Genomic DNA, 23316 nt, shown 5'->3' with positions numbered 1-23316 from the left:
GATGGACTTGAAACAGTCCCGGGCCAGGTCACGACCTCCGAGCAGGCCTGCCAGTGGCTGAGGAGACCTTTGGGGACAGGTACCGGGAGAGCCAGATATGAAGAGGATGGCGGCCCCAGCAGGGTAGTAACGGATCGTGGGCCCGTGAGGGTAAGCGGGGTACAGAATCGGTAGGCGAGAGTAGTCGGGTCACACGCAGGGTCAGCAGGGAAGTCAATCCGTAGAATGGTCAGGGCAATCCGGGTCAAACGCAGGAGCAGGCAGAATAGTCAGGACAATCCGGGTCAAACGCAGGAGCAGGCAGAGTAGTCAGGACAATCCGGGTCAAACGCAGGAGCAGGCAGAATAGTCAGGGTCAATCAGGGTCACAAGATAGGTGCAGGAACTCAGGATCACAGGAAGACCTTGCGGCAATCTGTGACAGTGCAGGGCATCTTTAAATAGTGCGCCCTGCACTGTCATTGGCCGGCTAGGATGCGCCCCCAGCTGTCATTGGACGCCTGAGGCGCGCCCGCGGCTCCTACTGCGTATGCGCGGCGTCCTGTCAGCCGCGGGACCTAGTGCCTGTGTCCCGGCGTGAACCGCCGACACTGCGCATGCGCGAGGGACGGAGCCGCGATCGCGGACCATGGAGCCGCGGTCCCTGACAGTCCCTGAGTAACTATTCTGTGTCTGTCCCTGAGTAACGATTCTGTGTCCCTGAGTAACAATTCTGTGTCCCTGAGTAACGATTCTGTGTCCCTGAGTAACAATTCTGTGTCCCTGAGTAACGATTCTGTGTACCTCAGTAACAATTCTGTGTCCCTGAGTAACAATTCTGTGTCCCTGAGTAACGATTCTGTGTCCCTGAGTAATGATTCTGTGTCCCTCAGTAACGATTCTGTGTCCCTGAGTAACAATTCTGTGTCCCTGAGTAACAATTCTGTGTCCCTGAGTAACGATTCTGTGTCTGTCCCTGAGTAACGATTCTGTGTCCCTGAGTAACAATTCTGTGTCCCTGAGTAACGATTCTGTGTCCCTCAGTAACGATTCTGTGTCCCTGAGTAACGATTCTGTGTCCCTGAGTAACAATTCTGTGTCCCTCAGTAACGATTCTGTGTCCCTCAGTAACAATTCTGTGTCCCTCAGTAACGATTCTGTGTCCCTCAGTAACGATTCTGTGTCCCTGAGTAACGATTCTGTGTCCCTGAGTAACGATTCTGTGTCCCTGAGTAACGATTCTGTGTCCCTGAGTAACGATTCTGTGTCTGTCCCTGAGTAACGATTCTGTGTCCCTGAGTAACAATTCTGTGTCCCTCAGTAACAATTCTGTGTCCCTGAGTAATGATTCTGTGTCCCTGAGTAACGATTCTGTGTCCCTGAGTAACGATTCTGTGTCCCTGAGTAACAATTCTGTGTCCCTGAGTAACAATTCTGTGTCCCTGAGTAACGATTCTGTGTCCCTCAGTAACAATTCTGTGTCCCTCAGTAACGATTCTGTGTCCCTCAGTAACGATTCTGTGTCCCTGAGTAACAATTCTTTGTCCCTGAGTAACAATTCTGTGTCCCTGAGTAACGATTCTGTGTCCCTGAGTAACGATTCTGTGGCCCTAACTCTGTCCCTAAAACAGACAGGTCTGTCTCTCTTGAATGACCGGAGGCTAATGGAGAATTCTAAGATGGCCGCGATTTATAGCTCCACCATTACACAGTGCTGGCTGGCTGGCTGGCTGCTGATTGGCTAATGCGATCACATGTCATGAATGAATGCATTATGGGTCAGCGCGCCTTGTCTGCGCGCCTTCCCAGAGATCCCCGCTCCGTCGCCACACATGTCGCCGCCATTTTTGGGAAAATTTGATTCGTGCATCCGAAGTTTGCTAATTTTCGGATTCGGCGCGAATCGAATTTTTCCTAATCTTCTAAACGAATTCCACTTCGTCATGTTCGATTCGCTCATCTCTAGCCACAATACACAGATATGAACTAAAAAGAAAACAAATATTTAGACAAAGTACAAAGTGTGCTTTTCCAACGTGACCGCAAATACTCTGACATTTCAAGAGTACTGAACTTTCTTTCAATAGTACACTTAGCATGCCTGTAGCTTGCAGCCTAGAATAAGGGATACATGTAAAATCTAACGTATGCTACATAATATAACCGGACAAGACAAATAAATATGATGCATAATAATATTAGTGACTGCATAAATATTTTCTGCAATACAAATGATTACTCTAAGTTAGAAATGAGCTCATTGTTCGAATGTATATTCAGGTTCAGGATTCAGTTTAGCATCCAAACATTTTTGTTTGAACCCTGCTCAAACTGAACTCAGGGGAGTTCAGCTCATTGCTACTCTAAGTAACTGTAGAGATATTCTAAAAGTAATTAGATCTGTTACACGACGTTGCACAAAGTGTTTGTATTCTCTGAATGATGTACACTATCTCACAGAAGTAAGTACACCCCTCACATTTTTGTAAATATTTTATTCTATCTTTTCATGTGACAACACTGAAGAAATGACACTTTGCTAAAATGTACAGTAGTGAATGTACAGATTGTATAACAGTGCAAATTTGCTGTCCCCTCAAAATAACTCAACACACAGCCATTAATGTCTAAACCGCTGGCAATAAAAGTGAGTACACCCTAAGTGAAAATGTCCAAATTGAGCTCAATTAGCCATTTTCCCTCCTCGGGGTCATGTGACATGTTAGTGTTACAAGGTCTCAGGTGTTAATGGGAAGCAGGTGTGTTAAATTTGGTGTTATCGCTCTCACTCTCTCATACTGGTCACTGGAAGCTCAGCATGGCACCTCATAGCAAAGAACTCTCTGAGGATCTGGAAAAAAAGAATTGTTGCTCTACATAAAGATGGCCTAGGGGTGAGGGGTGTACTCACTTCTGTGAGATACTGTATGTATAACAGATAAAATGTATAACATGTAAAACTTACAAATTAAAACCATCATATACAGTATTTTCCATCAACATGGCTGGGTAATACCAAACATTACTGAAAACCATTATTAGAAAAGCACCACTTTTAAATGTTTTTGTAATAAAGAGGAACTGAACTCTGGAGGCTGTGCCCACAAAAGGCAGGACTAGTCACAGGTAATGTCTGTGGTCTCCCTTCAGCTGATCATTTCCCCATTACTGACTTACCATACCTTGTTTTACACTGTGTCTCTTTGTGGAGGGGGCCATCTTGGTAATAGAAGGGCTTTGATTCCTTATGTCTAAGCCTCCTATATAGCCAAGGGAGCTACCTTCATAGCCTCTGTGATATGCAGTTGCCATGTGATCAGTGATGACACCAGCAATTTGATAGCTTGACAGTTTGGTTAAGCGCAAGCAATAGTAACAATCATCATTCATGGCATGCTTTGAATTTGGCTGCTTTGGGAAACAGTTAACTAGCTGCCGACCGCAGATAGCCAAATGACGGCTGCACTGCGGCCGGCCAGTTCTGGGTGGATGTCATATGACGTCCTCCCAGAACGCACTCGGCGCGCACCCGGCGATCTCCGTGATCGCTGTGTCCTACAGACACAGCTGATCACGTGATGTGGTAAAAGGCCAATCACAGCGGCCTTTTACCACGTGATCAGCGGTGTCCAATGACACGCTGATCAGAGGGAAATGCAAGTGCCGGTTCTCGGCTGCACTTTCCTCACGCTGTCAGATCGTGAGGAAAGTACTGCCGAGAACCGGCAGTTGTCAGTGCGGGGATCGGCACCGATCATCAGGGCACTGATGATCAGTGCCCTGATGATCGGTGCCCAGCAGTGCCACCCGCAAGTTCCGCCCACCTGTGCCCAGCAGTGCGCCCACTAGCTCCGCCCACCTGTGCCCAGCAGATCACCCACCTGTGCCCAGCAGTGCACCCACCTGTGCCCAGCAGTGCACCCACCTGTGCCACTCTGCAGTGCCACCTACCTGGGCCCAGAAGTGCCACCCACCTGTGCCCAGCAGTGCCACCCACCTGTGCCCACCCACCTGTGCCCACCAGTGCCACCCACCTGTGCCCACCCACCAGTGATGCCCACCAGTGCCAACCACCAGTGCAGCCCAGCAGTGCTGCCAGTCAGGGCCCAGGGGTTGTGCCAGTCAGTGCCGCCAGTCAGTGCCCAGTAGTGATGCCAGTCAGTGCCGTCTATCAGTACCCATCATCAGTGTCACCTATCAGTGCCGCCTATCAGTGCTGCATATTAGTGCCGCCTATCCGTGACACCTCATTAGTGCTGTCTATCAGTGCCGCCTATCCGTGCCACCTCATTAGTGCTGCCTATCAGTGCCCTTTAGTGCTGCCTATCAGTGCCCATCAGTGCCGCCTATCAGTGCCCATAAGTGCTGCCTCATCAACGCACATCAGTGAAGGAGAAAAATTACCTGTTTGAAAAATTTTATAATAGAAACAAAGAAACTTTTTTTTTTTCAAATTTTTTGCATTTTTTTATTTATAGCGCAAAAAGTAAAGCACCCAGTGGCGATTCAATACCACCAAAAGAAATCTCTATTTGTGAGAAAAAAATGATCAAAATGTCATATGGGTACAATGTTGCATGACCGCGCAATTGTCAATCAAAGTGCGGCAGCGCTGAAAGCTGAAAATTGGCCTGGTAAATAAGGGGGTATAAGTGCCTGGTAGGCAAGTGGTTAAATCAGTTGGTATTCATTTCCCTTCATTCATATTGCCCTACATTTTTTTGGTTGTTTTTAAACATTTTATAAAACAAAGTTAAGTGATCATTCTTGAAGCTTTATTTCATCATGGTTGGTATTATGAGGGTGTGGCAGGGGTGTTTCCTTCTGCCTAAATATTTTGTGATAAGACATGTATCTCTGCACCCTTTTCAGGTACATGAACTATTCTGACAAAACATACCAAAAACAGGATATGATTCATAGACATTTTTCTTATTATTACAGGATGTCTTTTGGTCTATTAATTTGAGTAGGGATATATGAATGTATAATTGCCACCTAGCCTTATTATATTGTATCCACATTTTTTATTAGCTGTACAAAAACTACAATCCGGGATATGTCTGTACGAAGGATAGGCTCAACTTGTAGTGGTATTAATAAGCCATACAATAGATAGGGACATCCAGGAATAGCTCAAGCAAATATGTCCTGCACTCATATTCAACAAGGCAGTAAACAGCTCATTGCAGGAGGGATTTGTACAGCAAGTCCATGTCACAGAACAAAACTAAACACCTGCTCATCTAAGCAAATTACTAAACTTATAACAGTTCCTAAATAGCTCAGGACCTAGGGATGGAAGCTGTATTACACCCAAAACTCTACAAAACCTCCAGGCTCCAGGACCCAGACAGGAGCTTATTAAGATCTGGAAAAACAAAGATTTATTTTCTTCATAACATCTGTTATACATCTGTAGATACAAATGTATCTACAAATCCTGGAGCCCTTTCTCTGTATGTGAGAAACCTAGGAGCCATAGATATACCATTCACAATCCTGCCAGCCAGTACCTCGCAGTGTTTATTTCAAGAGATATAAGCATTGACCTATTTCAAGGTACAAAGTTCAAAACTATGTAGAATAATCGATATTCATGCAAATAAAATGAACAGCCACATCACACAGCTTTATAGAGCGGCTTTACTTCAGGACCACTTTGGTTAGGAGAAGATGCGGGTAAATTGAAAGCCAAGCTACTATAAATAATAATCAGGCAATTAAAATTCATGTAACATTTACATGTCCAGGAGTACAGTATTACAAGGAATTAAAGGTTTCTTACAGTAAGTACATATTTTGCTTTATATTTACAACATTTACCTGAGAGTAGTTTTGATGTGATGTTTTATCTTATAATTTTATTTGGTTGACATTCCAGACTTTGATTATTGTATCTTTTATGCACAAATGAATAGAAACTACTTTTAAAAGACATTTGTCTATTTCTTATTTCCAGTTGAGATTAACTCAGCCTTTGCCTATTGGTTCCAATCTGCTCAGGCTATTGACATACAGTAATGGTGCAGTACTGCTAAGCAGGAAAAACATCCCCCTCTACGTGACCAATGTACATTGCATGGATGTTAACAAACTTTGTTAGATTCCTACTTGTTTCTACTTTGAAGAAATGCTCTGTTTCACCAAGTTTTTTGGCTACGGATATGAAAGAATGATGACTGAATGAAAGTGACTAATTGATTTTAATTAGCTGGTGCACTTGGAGTGCTCTGATGTGAAAAGCTGCAGTGTCTGCACCTCTTTAAATGTGACAAAACCCATACGACGTATCTCACCAAAAAAAGACATTTGTTTTGCAGAGGATGGCTGAATCCTGACTTGTATCTTAGTGCAGAGTTCTTCACACAAGCAGAAAATGACATTTCTGGGGGTGTTCTGTGCACCTCTAGGAGCCGTGTTAAATTGAAATGATAGAAAATTACAGCAGCTGCATTTAAAAAAAGGATAAGTAATTTTTAATTACCTTTATTAAATTACAGTATGGTTTAAGTAGAAATTGTACTGTATATGCTATGCTATATTTATTTTTTACTCTCTATATTTTTCTCCATGAAAGGAGAGTTACTGAAATGTGTAAATAAATATGGATCACTTCAAGTAAGTTTTAAGCAATTACATTTATAGGACATCTTTATCTCATATTGTATATATGTGTGTGTATACCCTCACTGGCCACTTAAGTACACCTTGCTAGTGCCAAGAAAATATCCCCCACACCATTACACCACCACCTCCAGCCTGAACCATTGATACAAGGCAGGATGCATTTATCCTTTCATGTTGTTTACACCAAATTCTGACCCTACCATCTAAATGTTACAGCAACCAGTCTGCCCATTCTACTCTGACCACTGACATCAACAAGGCATTTTTTTGCACACATCTGCTATTAACTGGATATTTTATTTTTTTGGACCATTCTCTGTAAACCCTAGAAATGGTTGTGCGTGAAAATCCCAGTAGATCAGCAGTTTGTAAATACTCAGACCAGCCCATCTGGAACCATCAACCAAGCCGTGTTCAAAGTCACTTAAATCCCCTTTCTTCCCCAATCTGATGCTTGGGTTGAACTTTAGCAAGTCATCTTCACCAAGTTTAGATGCCTAAATGCATTGAGTTGCTGCCATGTGATTGGTTGATTCAATTTGTGTTGCCAAGCAATTGAACAGGTGAACCTAATACAGTGGCCATTGAGTGTGTGTGTGTGTGTGTGTGTGTGTATATGTATATAGGGATCAAAATTTAAAGTCCTGAACTATTAGCCAGGACTTAAGAGTTACTTGCCACCAGTTTCCCCCACCCAACCTCTACACTGCCCCGCCCCTAATTCCTCCCCTAAACACACACTCAAAAATTATCTCATGTAATGGCACTGTTAAACGTTTTATGCAGAATGAAGGAAAGAAAGGGAAGGGAAGAATGAAAATGGATGGAAGGGAGAAAGGGAGGGAGGGGTGGAAGGAAGGGAGAAAGGGAGGGGGGGGGGGATGAAAGTAAGAAAAGGGAGGGAGGGAGGGAGGGAGGGAGGGGTGGAAGGGACAAAGGAAGGCAGGGGTGGATGGAAGAAACAGAGGAAGGGAGGGGTGAAAGGAAGGGAGGAAGGGAGAAAGGGAGGGAAGGAAAGGAACAGTAGAAGGAAGGAATGAAGGGGTGGAAGGAAGGGGGGGGGTGGAAGGAAGGAATAGATGGGTGGAAGGAAGGAAGGAGGGGAGGGGTGGAATGAAGGGGTGAAAAGAAGGGAGGGAAAGAGCAGTAGAAGGAAGGAATGAAGGGGTGGAAGGAGGGGAGCGTAGGAAGGAATAGATGGGTGAAAGGAAGGAAGGAAGGAGGGGAGGGGTGGAATGAAGGGGTGAAAAGAAGGGAGGGAAAGAGGAATGGGAGGAAGGGGTGGAAGGAAGGGTAGAAGGAAGGGTGGGAAGGGAGGGAGAGTGGGGTGAAAGGAAGGGTGGGAGGGATGGAAGGAAGGGAGGGAGTGGTGGAAGGGAGGGAGAGAGTGGTGGAAGGAAGGAAGGAAGGAAGGAAGGAAGGAAGGAAGGAAGAAGGGGTGGAAGGAAGGGAGGGAGGGGTACAAGGAAGGGATGAAAAGAAGGAAAGGAGGGAAAGAGGGGTGTAAGGAAGAGTGGGAAGGGAGGGAGAGTGGGGTAGAAGGAAGGGTGGGAAGGAAGGGAGGGAGGAGTGGAAGGAAGGGAGGGAGGGAGGAGTGGAAGGAAGGGAGGGAGGGAGTGGTGGAAGGAAGGAAGGGAGGGGTGGAATGAAGGAAGGGAGAAGGGGTGGAAGGAAGGGAGGGGTGGAAGGGATGGTGGAAGAGGAGAGGGAGGGGAGAAAGGGAGGGCAGAATGGAAGGGTGGAAGGGAGGGGTGGAAGGAAGGGAGGGGTGGATGGGTGGAAAGAAGGAAGGTATGGGTGGAAGGAACAAAGGGAGGGGTGGAAGGAAGGGAGGGGTTAGTGGAAGGAAGGGGTGGGGTGGGCTGGAAGGAAGGAGTGTAGTGATGGGTGGAAGGAAGGTTGGGGTGGATGGAAGGAAGAGAGGGGTGGATGGAATGAAGGGGTGGGTGGAAGGAAGGGGTGGAAGGAAGGGAGGGGTGGGTGGGTGGAAGGAAAGAAGGGAGGAAGGAAGGGAGGGGTGGGTGAGTGCAAGGAAGGAAGGGAGGGATGGGTGGAAGGAAGGGAGGGGTGGGTGGGTGGAAGGAAGGGAGGTCAGACTCAGTCAGAAGCATCAAAGCTGTTGGCTGCTCTGTGTTCAATTTCCTGCCCACACATCCCCTGAAGCTGCAGGAACTGGAGTGTGGGCAGGCACAGGGTAGGGAGGATCGGGGAAGGGGCTGGGCACTGAAGAGCACAAAGTGGGTGGGGGGAGCATAAGGAAACAAATTGGCAATGATTGGTGCAGCGGAGGGGCAGTTATAAGGACTAATCTCCTGTATGTCTCTCAATGAAGCAGCTGGCATCCAATTCTCCTCCGCTCCTTCCTGCGGCTTTCAGTTGCTTCATTGAAAGCCATACAAGAGATCAGTCCTTGTAAATGCCCCCCACCGCTGCCCCTCCCACACACCCCTAGTCCTGGTGCTGCTCACCCCCACCTTAGTTCTACTCACCCAATGTAAGCGGGTGAGTGGAAATTTTAAGGGCTATATACAGTATCTCAAAGAAGTGAGTACACCCCTCACATTTTTGTAAATATTTTATTATATCTTTTCATGTGACAACACTGAAGAAATTACACTTTTCTACAATGTAAAGTAGTGAGTGCACAGCTTGTATAACAGTGTAAATTTGCTGCCCCCTCAAAATAACTCAACACACAGCCATTAATGTCTAAACCACTGGCAACAATAGTGAGTACACCCCCTAAGTAAAAATATCCAAATTGGGCCCAATTAATCATTTTCCCTCCCTGGTGTCATGTGACTTGTTAGTGTTACAAGGTCTCAGGTGTAAATGGGGGAGCAGGTGTGTTAAATTTGGTGTTATCGCTCTCATTCTGTCATACTAGTCACTAGAAGTTCAACATGGCACCACATGGCAAAGAACTCTCTGAGGATCTGAAAAAAAAGAACTGTTGCTCTACATAAATATGGCCTAGGCTATAAGAAGATTGCCAAGACCCTGAAACTGAGCTGCAGCACAGTGGCCAAGACCATACAACAGTTTAACAGGACAGGTTCCACTCAGAACAGACCTCTCCATGGTCGACCAAATAAGCTGAGTGTACGTACTCAGCGTTATATCCAGAGGTTGTCTTTGGGAAATAGACGTATGAGTGCTGCCAGCATTGCTGCAGAGGTTGAAGGGGTGGGGGGTCAGTCTGTCAGTGCTCAGACCATACGCCGCACACTGCATGAAATTGGTCTGCATGGCTGTCATTCCAGAAGGAAGCCTCTTCTAAAGATGATGGACAAGAAAGCCTGCAAACAGTTTGATGAAGACAAGCAGACTAAGGACATGGATTACTGGAACCATGTCCTGTGGTCTGATGAGACCAAGATAAACGGACTTCGTGAGATGGTGTCACGCGTGTGTGGCGGCAACCAGGTGAGGAGTACAAAGACAAGTGTGTCTTGCTTACAGTCAAGCATGGTGGTAAGAGTGTCATAGTCTGGGGCTGCATGAATGCTGCAGGCACTGGGGAGCTACAGTTCATTGAGGGAACCATGAATGCCAACATGTACTGTGACATAGTAAAGCAGAGCATGATCCCTTCCCTCCAGAGACTGGGCCGCAGGGCAGTATTCCAACTTGATAATGACCCCAAACACACCTCCAAGATGACCATTGTCTTGCTAAAGAAGCTGAGGGTAAAGGTGATGGACTGGCCAAGCATGTCTCCAGACCTAAATGCTATTGAGCAGCTGTGGGGCATCCTCAAATGGAATGAGGAAAGAACAAACAGAGGGTGCACAGGCCTAGTGCATTACCATAAAAAATGTTTAATACGTAAAGTAGGTGTGTACTCACAAACGACAATAAAGTCAAGGCACGTCATAAAAGAACAGCTGGGTCAACACCGCACTGAGTAACAGTCCGCAATAGGGAGTGTAGACATCCAATAGGCTGATGTGTTTCGAGGACTTGCCTCTGGCTCTGAGGAAGAGGCAAGTCCTCAAAACGCATCAGCCTATTGGATGTCTACACTCCCTATCACTGGCTCTGAGGAAGAAACAAGTCCTCGAAACACGTCAGCCTATTGGATGTCTACACTCCCTATTGCGGACTGTTACTCAGCACGGTGTTGACCAAGCTGTTCTTTTATGACGTGCCTTGACTTTATTGTCGTTTGTGAGTACACACCTACTTTATTTCTTATTAAACATTTTTTATGGTAATGCACTAGTCCTGTGCGCCTTCGGTTTGTTCTTTCCTCATTCAGTATATTTAGATTCCCCCAGTCTATTTGAGGGCAGCAAGGTGTGCTTGTTTCAGGACATTCTTAATGTGGTTGTAGCCTGTATCGAGTCCATCCCCAAGCGAAGGAGCATTTGTGTTCACTGGTTCTTTATCCTCAAATGGAAGGTGGAGGAGCGCTAGGTCTCTAACATCCAGCAGCTCCGTGATGTCGTCGTGGAGGAGGACTCCAGTGGCAACCTGTGAAGCTCTGGTGAACTCCATGCCCAAGAGGGTTAAGGCAGTGCTGGAAAATAATGGTAACCACACAAAATATTGACACTTTGGGCCCATTTTGGACATTTTCACTTAGTGGTGTACTCACTTTTGTTGCCAGCGGTTTAGACATTAATGGCTGTGTGTTGAGTTATTTTGATGGGACAGAAAATTTACACTGTTATACAAGCTGCACACTCAGAGAGAGAGAGAAAGAGAGAGTATATAATTATTTATAATGATTATATGGCTGCTAGATAGTAATAGAAATCAGGAGACAATTGCCCTCTACATTTCCTTCATATAGAGCTTCATAGCCTTTTACCCATAATAAGGTTGCCCTTCCAGTAAAATTGCAATCCTCTCTTTGTTTTCAATGACTGTTAACAGCTATCCATAATGAAACATATACTTTTATTTTATTCCAGGTTGAACAGTTGAATCATGAAACACCTTACAAAGTGTGTATGTATCCTAACTGTTGTAGCTGTGCTTTTTACTCTGAGTCATTCAGAAACTCCGGCCACATGTTCTGTTGTACAAGGTCTTCCAGGTTTAAATGGCAGAGATGGAAGAGATGGGGGTACTGGACCAAAGGGTGATCCAGGTGAGATCTGTTGTTTCATTCAACAAAGATATATTGGCAATTGTATTTCCAACATGGAATTCATATGCCCTTAACTTAATTTAAAGGGGAAGTTCAGGCAAAACCTAGCTAAGGTTAAACCTACCCACACCGCCATTCTAAGCCTATTCTATCTAACCTGTAAAGAAAAGATCTGTATAGTTACCTATCCTGTAGATGCTGTGTAGAGGAGAGATCACTGACATTGGCTGGAAATGCCTAGGAGATGCAGTTACCCATAGACTTACTTTGGGGCATCTGTTGTCAGCTGCTCCTCCTCTACACAGAAGCCGCTGCTTACAGCTCATAGCACTGGACCGGAGCTGCTTCAGAATAGGTAAGTATACAGATGTTTTCTCTACAGGCATAGATAGAATAGGTTTAGAAGGGAGTGGGAGTCGGTTTAGCCTTAGCTAGGTTTTGCATGAACCCCATTTTAATTTTCAGCTTTAATTAAATTACAAGATTTTAGTTGTAAACCACATAAAAGGTTGATTTTCTAGGGATAGCTGCTGCTGTCCACTTAACAAAGTGAATATTTATTTTCCAGACTGTATGTTCACTTAAGCTGGCCACATACATATAGATTTTTTCCATTCAGTATGCTACATGTGCAATTAAATGCTAATAGATGCGGACGGTGTCAGCCTATCATTGATTTTTACAGGCTTATAGTCCATGACTGATCAGAAACATATGGCCATACCCACTGCAGAAACACAGTGATCTAGGTGGTGTATGGCCCTAGTCATCGGTGTGCATGAATCCATATTGTGAAAATTATATTTATTACTACAACACATAAAAAATATCCAACTGCTAATATTATTTATGTTTTCTTGAGGTATGCGTGGGGAACCTGGAAATCCAGGTGAAAAAGGAAACCTGGGTCCTCCAGGGAAAGCAGGGCCAAAAGGCAATCCAGGGGAAAAGGGAAATACTGGAGTTGCAGGTAATTACATTCAATTACATTCATCTAATTGATATTTTGGGGATAGTGGCTTACAATCTGGAATTTTCCCTCTTTTTCCGACATATAGAACATGGAGCAGTTTCTATTGCTTATTGTGCCCCTTGCACTCTTCTGGCTCAATGAACAGTCTAGGGTTATTTTTGATGCTTTAATGTAAGTTGAATAGGATGCAGGGCAGCTTTGGGAACCTCATGGAGCACAATATAGAAACAAAAGGACACTTATCACTTCCTCAAAGCTTCTTAGTACAATTCCTTCAGAAGTCACTAAGGAACCGAGCAATGCTGAGACACCACAGAGAAAAGTTCTCAATTTGAGAACACTGGCACTGATGCAAAAAGGAAAAGGGATAGTAGCAGCACACAGTCACTAGGATCCTCCACAAAGGTTTGTACTCACAATGTCCCTGGATACTTGGATGCCCCCTTCTAATATCAGCCAGACATTACTCCATTTAACTTTTCAGACCAGATGCTGTGTGAAATCCCTTAAACAGTTCCAGCAAGTTTTAGTAGAATTGGCCCCCACTCTAGCATATCTGAGACTTTGATGAGCACATGTAGATCTGCTACTGGACTGCCCTAAAGGGCAGCAGCCCTTTAGGTTGGGAACCTCTCCTCCTGGACAGAAACAGGGCTGCCTCAGACTATTTATGCACCCTGGCCACCTACTGGTCACCATCCACAAGGGATTGGCTGGGTCCACAAAAATATTTAGGCTCTTCCAGCCCACTACATTCCATAATCCTCCAAAAGGCAGGGGGAAACAGTGGAACCTGCAGCCAGTGAAACTTAGATCAGCCCAAAGTAACCACTAACTACTTCACTGATTACAGGTGAGGCAAAAAGAACCACATTTACCTAGCCTAGCTAGCAGCCTACAGAAATGTTTCTAGTTGTATCAGTGCAGTACTTATTCAGGGGAATTCAGTAACGCATTAGAACTACTTTTTGACTGTATGGCCTGTTAAAAGGTTCTGCACCAGATACAAAAAAGTCCTGCCATCAGCCTGTACAGAAAAATGCACCAAATTCAAAAAGAAGTGCCTTCAGCTCATAGATAATGAAACTGGAGGTCATTAAGACCACCTCTAAGTAGCAGATGTCACATTTACTGATGCTACCTCCTTCCCTCAACACCTGTTAAGCTGAAACTGGGTGTAAGGGATTTCCGGCAAGACAAATCGCGCTAAGAGATGCGCATAGGAATTCTCGGAGAAGAATTACTGGTCGTGCGCATACGCGCAGAAATGAGCGATCGCACACGCACGGAGAAGATTGGCACCAGACGGCCTATTTAAAGAATGTCTCTGCCCATGTTGAGTGCTGACTGGTCTTGAGCTCCCCCGTGTCCTGCTTGTTCCTGTGCGATTCCTTTGTTACCGACCCAGCTTGTTCCTGACCTGACTCTGATTGCTCTCCTGATTGATACTGGTTCCTGACTTTGGCTCTGCTCCTGACCTTGGCTTTCCTTCTGATTTTGTACCATGCTGCCCGACTGTTGATGACCCTGGCTATTCTCATGACACTGCTTCTGTCTCTTGTCCTCATTATCTGCCTTGCTCTGGTGCACACCTGGCAAACTACAAGACCTGCTCTGCTTGCTACTACTGTGCCTGAATCAAAGGGTCATCAGCCTTCCAAGGTCATCATCTGCAAGAGCTGCAAACAACAACCACTGGTGCTCTTGTCCCCCTGGTCCCTAGACTCCCTTTGTGCCAACTCCAGCGGGGTCTGGGCTAGTGGCACATGTGAGGCCGACCTCGTCATTTCAGTCTCCCATCAAGGTATGTGACAGTACCAGTCAGCCAATGATGAAGTCTGAAAGGGAGGCCTCTACATTGGGGGACATTTGTCAATCAGTGTCTGCCTTGTTTTACTTGGTGCAAGATTTGCAGAGAAACTTTGAGCATCTGGAGAGTCAACTGCTACTCGAGTCTAATGACCCCACAGCCACGGATCTCACTGCAGCCTCAGATGTAACCACTCAAATAGAGTTCAGTATGATCCTTGGAACTCCTTCCCTACTGGAACCCTGGGCGCCTACGCCTGAGCTTTTCAAGGGAGTCCGCAGGAAGTTCAGAACTTTCCGTAACTCCTGCGAGCTATATTTTTCCCTGCTTCCAAGGACTTTTACATCACCAAGCACCAAAGTGGGGTTCATCATCACACTTCTTGGCAATGAACCACAATCCTGGGCAAACCACCTTCGTGAGCAACATGATCCGGCTCTAACGTCAGTGGACTCTTTTTTCACAGCAATAGCACAACTCTATGCTGATCCTTTCCTGCGTCAGACTGCTGAATCTATGTTCAGCAAGTTACAGCAGGGCCAAAGGCCTGTTGAGGAATATGCTACTGATTTCCGCAACTGGAGTTCTGATACTCAATGGAATGAGTCTGCTCTCCACTAAAAGTTCCGCCTTGGCCTTTCTGACATCCTGAAAGATGAGCTTGCCCGAGTGGGGGTACCAACCACGCTGGAGAACCTGATAGACCTGACTATCCACATTGACCATCGGATTCGGGAGAGACAGGATGAGAAAAATAATGGGGAGATTCTGATATGTTCAGAAATGGGGACCCCGTGCCCTCTACGACTGCTGTTCCATCAGAGTTACCTATTAATAAAAGAAAACATCTTAATCCATCTCGAAGGAACCTTTGGAGACCACAGTTGTCCTCTGCAGAATGTATTCGACGACAGAAGTTCAGTTCAATCTCTGTCTCTACTGTGGTGACGCAAGTCATTATGTAGTGACGTGTCCAGTAAGACCTCATAAGCCCTCTCCTAGCTGGTTCTATATGATGCATCCCCAAGGAGCAAGCCGAACACATCTCTCCTTCCACCTTCAACTACAACTGGCCAAAAGGACGATCACGGTCCCGGCCATTATAGACTCTGGTGCTTGTAGTTATTTTATGGATGCAAACTTCACTACCCAGAATAAGATTCCACTCCGTACCAAGGCACAAAGACTTTCGGTTCATCTAGTGGATGGTTCTGGTATCAGTTCTGGCCCTGTGACACAAGAGACCATGCCAATGTTATGCCACTCCTCCTTGGGACACCAGGAATTTCTTTGTCTGGATATTATTACTTCCACGATATTTCCAATTATTCTCGGCATGCCCTGGCTAAGAGCACACAACCCATTCATCAATTGGTTGTCTGGAGAGATCCTCTTTCCTTCAGAATACTGTATGAATCACTGCATTCCTAGAGAACCAAGCACAGCAACCCCTCTTCTTAGTATTCACTCTGAGACCATGAAACTGGTTCCTGTTGTTTACCATGATTATCTGGATATAATTAATAAAAAGAGTGCCAATACTCTTCCTCCACATAGCTCCTATGATTGTCCGATTGAGCTCCTGCCCGGCGCCAAAATTCTTTTCGGACGAATTAAGCCCCTATCCGAAGTAGAATTAGAGGTCCTTCGGGGTTATATTGATGAGAGTTTGGAAAAAAGGGCTTATTCGGCCTTCTACATCACCAGCAGGAGCTGGCATCTTCTTTGTTGAGAAGAAGGATCACACCCTCAGACCTTGTGTGGACTACCATGACCTGAATAAGATAACGGTCAAAAATCATTATCCCCTTCCTCTAATTCCTGAGTTATTCCAAAGGAACATGTTTCTTCTCAAAACTGGATCTGAGAGGTGCTTACAATCTAGTTAGAATTCGCTAAGGTGACGAAAGGAAGACGGCCTTTTCGGACTCGCTTCGGGCATTTTGAATACCTGGTGATGCCTTTTGGTCTCTGTTATGCCCCAGCAACCTTCCAACACCTTGTAAACGATATATTTCGGGACTATTTGGATCTATTAATTATCGTTTACGTGGATGACATCCTAGTTTTTTCCAGTTCAATTGAAAGACATCGGGATCATGTAAAAAAGACTCTGGATAGATTACGCCAACATCACCTTTACGCAAAGGCTGAAAAATGTGAATTCGAGAGACAGACTATTCAGTTCCTCTGACTTGTGATCACCCCCGAGGGCATTTCTATGGACCCCCAAAAGGTGTCCTCTGTATTAGAAAGGCCCCTTCCAAGAGACAGGAAAGCAGTGCAACGTTTTGTAGGATTCGCAAATTTCTACAGGAAATTCATCAAAAACTTTTCTGGGATCATTGTACCAGTAACACAGCTAACCAGGCAACATGTTACCTTCTGGTGGACTCCTGAGACCCAAGCAGCCTTTGAACAATTAAAGACCTTGTTCACCTCTGCACCTATCCTGAAGCACCCAGATCCTGCTCTAGCCTTTGTCCTCGAAGTGGACGCTTCTGAGAATGCTGTAGGAGCCATTTTGTCACAAAGACAGGGACTCAAATCCCTTCTGCACCCTGTTGCATTTTTCTCCAGGAAGTTAAATACCTCTGAAAGGAACTATGATGTGGGAGACAGAGAGCGGTTAGCCATCAAGGCAGCACTTGAGGAATGGCGCTACTTACTGGAGGGAGCATCCCATACTATTCTCATCTTCACGGACCACAAAAACCTTGACCACAAAACGTCTAAGGCCACGACAAGCAAGATGGGCACTATTCTTCTCCCGCTTTGTCTTTCATTTGACATACCGTCTTGGATCAAAGAAAGGTAAACCCGACGCACTCTCCCGTATGTTTCCCGACCCAATCGTACACTCTGAACCTGACACGATTTTGCCAGCCAAGACCTTTTTACTTCTGCAAACAGATCTTGTAACTCAAATAAGAGAAGTGGTGGACGGTCATCCACCCTCCATAGATATGCATCTTCAGCTAAAGGGTGGTCTGTATTTTCATAAGGAACAAATCTTTGTGCCCGAACAACTCAGGACTCTTATCCTCAAAAGGTGTCACGATCACCCCTTAGCACGTAACTTCGGGATCCACAAGACCTCAAATTTGGTCTCCCGTTCCTTCTGGTGGCCAAACTCAAAGAAAGATTGCCAGAACTATGTGAAATCTTGTGCAGTGTGTCTTAGAAACAAATCTGACAAAGCCAAGACCTGGGGCCTGTTGGAATCTTTGCCCGTACCGGAAAAACCTTGGAATATGATCTCCATGGATTTTATTGTGGAACTTCTTCCATCGGAGGGATTCACCACTATTTTTGTAGTGGTTGACCGCCTATCATAGATGGCTCACTTCATTCCCTTGAAAGGGACTCCTTCCGCCACGGAAACTGCTTCTGCCTTCATCAAAGACATAGTAAGACTGCATGGCGTTCCTATCAATATTGTATCCGATCAAGGAGTACAATTTACATCCAAGTTCTGGAAAGCTCTGTGTGAGGCATTAGAGATTGAATTACACTTCTCCTCTGCATATCACCCACAAACAAATGGACAGACGGACAGAGCGAACCAAACTCTGGAACAATACCTCCGATGCTTCTCCTCATATTCACAGGATGACTGGGTATCTCTCCTTCTGTTAGCGGAGTTTGCATATAATAATTCCATTCACTCGGCTACCAAGCAGTCCCCTTTTTACTCCAACTATGGATATCACCCCTCCTTCTTTCCGGAAATACCAGTGGAACCCCCTGTCCCGGCAGTACAAGAAAGGAAGGAGTTCCTCAGGAGGAACGGTGAAATATTGCAAAAAACTATTTCAGAAGGTGAGGCGAGTACCAAGAAATTTTTCCAGATCCAGATGACAAAAATCCAGATGACTAAATAAATATTAAAGTGATTCTGAAGGTTGTAATTTTGTTATCAACATACATGCTATACCTACATGCTCTATGTAATGGTTTTGCACAGATCAGTCCCAATCCTCTTCTTTCCTGGGTCCCACACCAGAGGTCCTTGCTCCTCTCTCCTGCCGAGTGCCCCAATAGCAAGCGTCTTGCTATGGGAGCACTTGAGCAGGTTCACTCCTCAATATGATTTACTCTGTCCCCTACAGCAGTGAGCTCAGTGCTAAACTTTTGCATACAAGCCATCATATCAGTGTGAATAGTGCTTCTGAGAGAAATCAGCATATCTTTTAGAGTAGTATCTAAAATTGGTTGATTAGAAGTGGGAAAAGCTGTAATGTATTCTGGTATTTCTCTGGTATCCTCCTGTGAGTCAGGGTTAGAACTCACCTCACATTGCTGCAAATTAGAGTAATCCATTGTGATCCTGGACTTCTCACTGAAGGAGTGGAGGCTTGTGATGCTTCAGCCGAGTCTGGATTGTTTCTATGGAAGTTATTCTGATCTCTGTGTGAAGATCAAGGAACCACTGGAGAGGAGGAATGTGAGCTGGTGCCACTGCTGCGACTGGGAGAAGTAGGCCGTCAATTTTGGGGGTTGGTGACCCTCTTTTCTTTTCCTGGGCATGTTGCCTGGGGATAGGGGAGTCAGACCGCTGGGTCGGGGTAAGATTATAAAGCCCCTGAAAGCTGTGAGTCGCTGAATTTCTCCGCCGGGTGCCAGAGCTCCGGTTCTAAGCTGCCATCTTGGCTGAAGTCAAGCCACGCCCCCAAGCAGGTTCACTCCTTAACCACACTTCTGCAAATAGACATTGTCCTTTACGCACAGAGCGTGGCTCACCCACATCCCTTGTTCTGTCCTCATTAGCTCACTGACTGTGATTGACAGCAGCAGGAGCCAATAGCCAATGGCTCCCGCTGCTGTGTGAGCCATTGAGGTGAGAGAGACCCAGGAGAGACTCTCATGCACATCGTTGGATTGAGATGGGGCTCAAGAATGGGCAAAAATTTCACTCTTTTGCTGTGAAAGCTGGTAGAGACTTGCAGCTGTAATTACAGCGAAAGGTGGTTCTATAAAGTATTGGCTCAGGGACACTGAACACAAATGCATGCCACATTTTTCACCTATTTATTTGTAAAAAAATTTGAAAACCATTTATAATTTTTCTTCAACTTCACAATTATGTGCCACTTTGTGATGGTCTATCACATAAAATCCCAATAAAATATATCTATGTTTTTGGTTGTAACGTGACAAAATGTGTAAAACTTCAAGGGGTATGAATAGTTTTTCAAGGCACTGTAAACAGTTTGGTTTCAATACTCACCTCCTGTTCAGCACTGTCCCCTACATTAACTTTTCTCCATCACAAGATGTACTCACCCTTCTGGTTTGAACAATGTGCTATAAAGTTTAACCAAACCATCATCTCCTTTTAGAGAAATGTAGCCCCAGACTTGCAGGGAACTTCCACTGTGCTTCATTGTTGCTTGCAGATAATCAGCCATGTTGCTCACCGAGGCTACCAATAGAAATCATGGGTCCCCATACAGCCATCTGACAAATAACATGGTGTGTAAACAAATTAAGGATAACAAAAATCTAAGTGTGTTTTCATGTGATATTTTATTTCTTTCTCCAGCATGTAGCAGATATTCTTAGTGTCTTTTTTCAATCAAACATTTTTACAGTATAAGGTCTTGAAAGTTCAACAGTCTTGAAAGTTCATGCTTGATGAGCAGAAGAGCCAGGCTATTCAGAATGGCTGATGATTGCTTATGAGCTTAACTGTACTGGGTTTGGTCTGAGTGAAATTTAAAGAACTTTTGATATGAATGGCAATTTTCTGGGCTTATAGACAAGGGAGTGTCAAAAAAATAAGGGGTGGCCACTACCCTGAAGAACATATGCCAAGACAAGATACATTTGAAAAAATCCATTCAGCCAGGAACAGTGATTTTTTAAATGCTTAAAGTGAAACATTAAAAATGTCCAATTCCTTTTAATAGCATGCCTGGGGGGGTCTCCTAATCCTGCCTGTGAAGAGATGCACATTTGAATTGCCAGCAAATGACATGTCATGGCACACAGTTCAATCCAAGGGTAATTTGGGGGACCTTAATAGAGGTCTGTGTGCTGTTTTTAAAGGGAAAAAATAAGCTTTCAAGGAATGCTATTTTCTGGCAATTTAAACTGTATCATATCTTTTATTTGTAAATGTCACTTTTTGTGTAGCACACCCTACAGCGAAAAGGAAAAAAAAAGTCTAGAGTCCCCCCCCAAAAATAAATGCAACATCCTTTGAGTCTGGTATGGGTTTTTAGGGGGTATCTCACCCAAAAATAAACAAAAAAAAGTGCATAAGGTCCCCCAGAAAATCAATTCCAGGCCCATATTTCAGTTATATAGCCTGTGTGGCCAAGAAAGAGGGAGAATGAGCATGTCCCTCCCCCCCCCCCCTTATGAACCATACCAGGCTACATGCCCTCAACATGGTGGGAGGTGTTTTTGGCTAGTGGTTGTGGGAGTCTGCGGGTGGAGAGATTATCAGAATCGGGAAGTTCCCAGATACCATTCGCCCCATATGAAATATGGGTTATATTATACATGATGGTGCTAGGTGGAGCTAGATCCCTGATGGCTAGAAAGGAGCTGATTAGCAGCTCAGGCAAGATAGTCAGAGGGGTAAAATTTTGGTCAAGACTTAGAGGCTCTGCAGGCAAGTCCTCTGGAATTTTCCCCTGCTATGAGGCTTTTGGAGGAGGGCCTTTGAGGCAGTGGGTGGATATGAGGAGTGGTTAGCCGCACATTTGAGGAACCTCAGCCAATCCCCAACAGGAGGCTTGGCAAGGGGCTGGACTCCCTTAAAAGGTGTTGGAGTCTGCTCAGTAAGAGGGAGTGGAGGAGTTGGAGTGAGGAAAATGTGAGGCTGGAGGAAGAAGGCTGCCAGGAGGTCTGCTGGGATGGGGCCTGCCTGTGAGCCTGGAGTCAGAGAGGAGGAAAGCTCAGGACTCGTCTGTCCCCTGAGAGAGGATCACCTGCATGGCAAGGAAGGAGCTGCCCAGCTGATAGGCCTGGTAGCAGCAGCTATTCCACAAGCTGTGCAGGAGAGGAGCTAAGTGAGGACATATGCACCCCCTGGGTTGATAGGGGAAGGAGCACCAGAGTGGCCCCCTTCTAGTGGCTGTGCACCTTAACTGAAGGAACAGGAGCCAGATTCCCTGTTCAGGATAGGAAAGTTACCAGACTATTGGTGAAGAAATAAATAAAAATAAAAAAGAGTAGTGCATCTGGGATTTGGGGTACTACACCTGGAGTTGCTGGCTAGCACTCCAACAGAGACTCTGTGTCTTAAAGGAGAAGCTGTGAATAGTTCAGGAAGTTTTTCCTCAAGATTTTGGTTCCCTTAGGCATCCCATACACCCCTTATCCCATCCAAGTTTAATCCCCTCAATTCAAAGAAAAAAAAAAAAAAACAACGCTCAAGGCCTCATTTCTGTCCATGGACGAACACGTGTGTGAAAAATGCTGATTGACTGGCTGTGCAGGACTAAAGGGGGGCCCAAACTCAACAGCAACCCCCAAGGGGGTAGTGCTACAACCTTTAATTCTTCCTGACACATTGGCTACATTATTGTACACTTGACCTCTACAGCTTTCAACATTGTTTTCATGTGCACCAATCTTGATCATCATTTTGGCAATTTCTTCCCCAGTCTTCTCAAAGAATTCAAAGAATTCCAGGAACCTCTTTTAAATGTATCATCTTCCTTTCATAAAATCACTGTGCACATATTCCATATGCGATATATCAGGTTTTGCACCAGAAATCCCAGAAAACTAAATTGATTCTTGCCTTTCAGAAAGCATGGCATCCAAAACATGTGTTCCACATTTATCAATGGATTTGTTTTGTTTGGACGATGATAAAAAATGTGCAGATAAAAGATTTCCTTTTTCTTGGCTGTGTTTTCACTTTACAAGTGTTCTCAGAGTATATTATTGTATTTTGGGAAATGTTTGAGGAATCCAAGAACGTTTCCAGTTCTTTGGGAACATCCTCTGAAAGCTAGATTCTCTGAAGCCAAATCTAAGGTGACATCAAGAAGCCCTTTCAACTTCTGTGCACCTCAAAGTCTACACTATGCCTACCTATGGACTTCGGTAGAGTTCCCCAGGTCCAGCAGCGCAGTTGGGATTAAACATAATGTTAATGCTCTGACAACCTTACACCCAATACTATTTGTATAACATATGTTTGGAATTGTTTAATCAAAGCCAGTCTCTTAAAATCCTACTATGTTCATGGATGCGCGCACACAAAGAGCCCTAAACCTGGAAGTATATGGTGGCATACCAGTACGTATGGGTAGGCGGCTGGAGGCAAGTGGTTAAAGCGACACTAAACACCATCCTAATGACGAGCAGGCATAACTGTGTCAATTATCAATAGCAAAGCAATCTGTGCATCTCTCTCAACTGCAGAATGATGATCCAGTTTCTATTTCACTGATAAATAAAAACTGCCACAGGATGCGCAAACAGACCTGAAACAGAATAAAAGAATCCTGGTTCTCCCCAACTGCAATATGAATCCCAGATTTGGATCACATCCTAAGTTACGTGAGAGTGCCTAGAGACACTGATGACTAAACCCTTAAAGTGACAGAGGTCTCTATTTCCTAAATCATATCAAATGCGGTATTTGGGCCATGTGACATATTATTCCCAAATTTTGCATGCAATATTGAACATGTCATTGCACTATCCCTTACGCTTGGTAAATATCACATTAAACAGCATTAAAGTCAATACACCAAAGGAAATAAATAAATAAAAGCATGAGTTAAAGGACTTGTTCACCTTTTATAACATGTAACATGTTATACCCATATTTAGGGTGTAACAGGTAACATGTTATGA

General features: G+C 44.9%; 1 protein-coding gene across 1 annotated transcript in view; it reads left to right on the top strand.

The window, feature by feature from the left end:
- Positions 1-5629: 5629 nt before the first annotated feature.
- Positions 5630-23316, top strand: part of LOC149458200 (pulmonary surfactant-associated protein D-like) — a 36813-nt gene continuing 19126 nt past the window's right edge. Inside the window, exons 1-3 of the mRNA XM_089682490.1 lie at positions 5630-5768; positions 11529-11707; positions 12570-12677. Coding sequence (XP_089538616.1) covers positions 11545-11707; positions 12570-12677 — 271 coding nt within the window. The 5' untranslated portion in view covers positions 5630-5768; positions 11529-11544. The remainder of the gene's footprint in view (positions 5769-11528; positions 11708-12569; positions 12678-23316) is intronic.

The sequence above is a fragment of the Staurois parvus genome, unplaced genomic scaffold (assembly GCF_062004578.1).
Source record: "Staurois parvus isolate SC_StPar_1 unplaced genomic scaffold, SC_StPar_1.0 ptg000291l, whole genome shotgun sequence".
NCBI classification, from domain to species: Eukaryota; Metazoa; Chordata; class Amphibia; order Anura; family Ranidae; genus Staurois; species Staurois parvus.
This window is presented reverse-complemented; position numbering and strand designations above follow the sequence as displayed.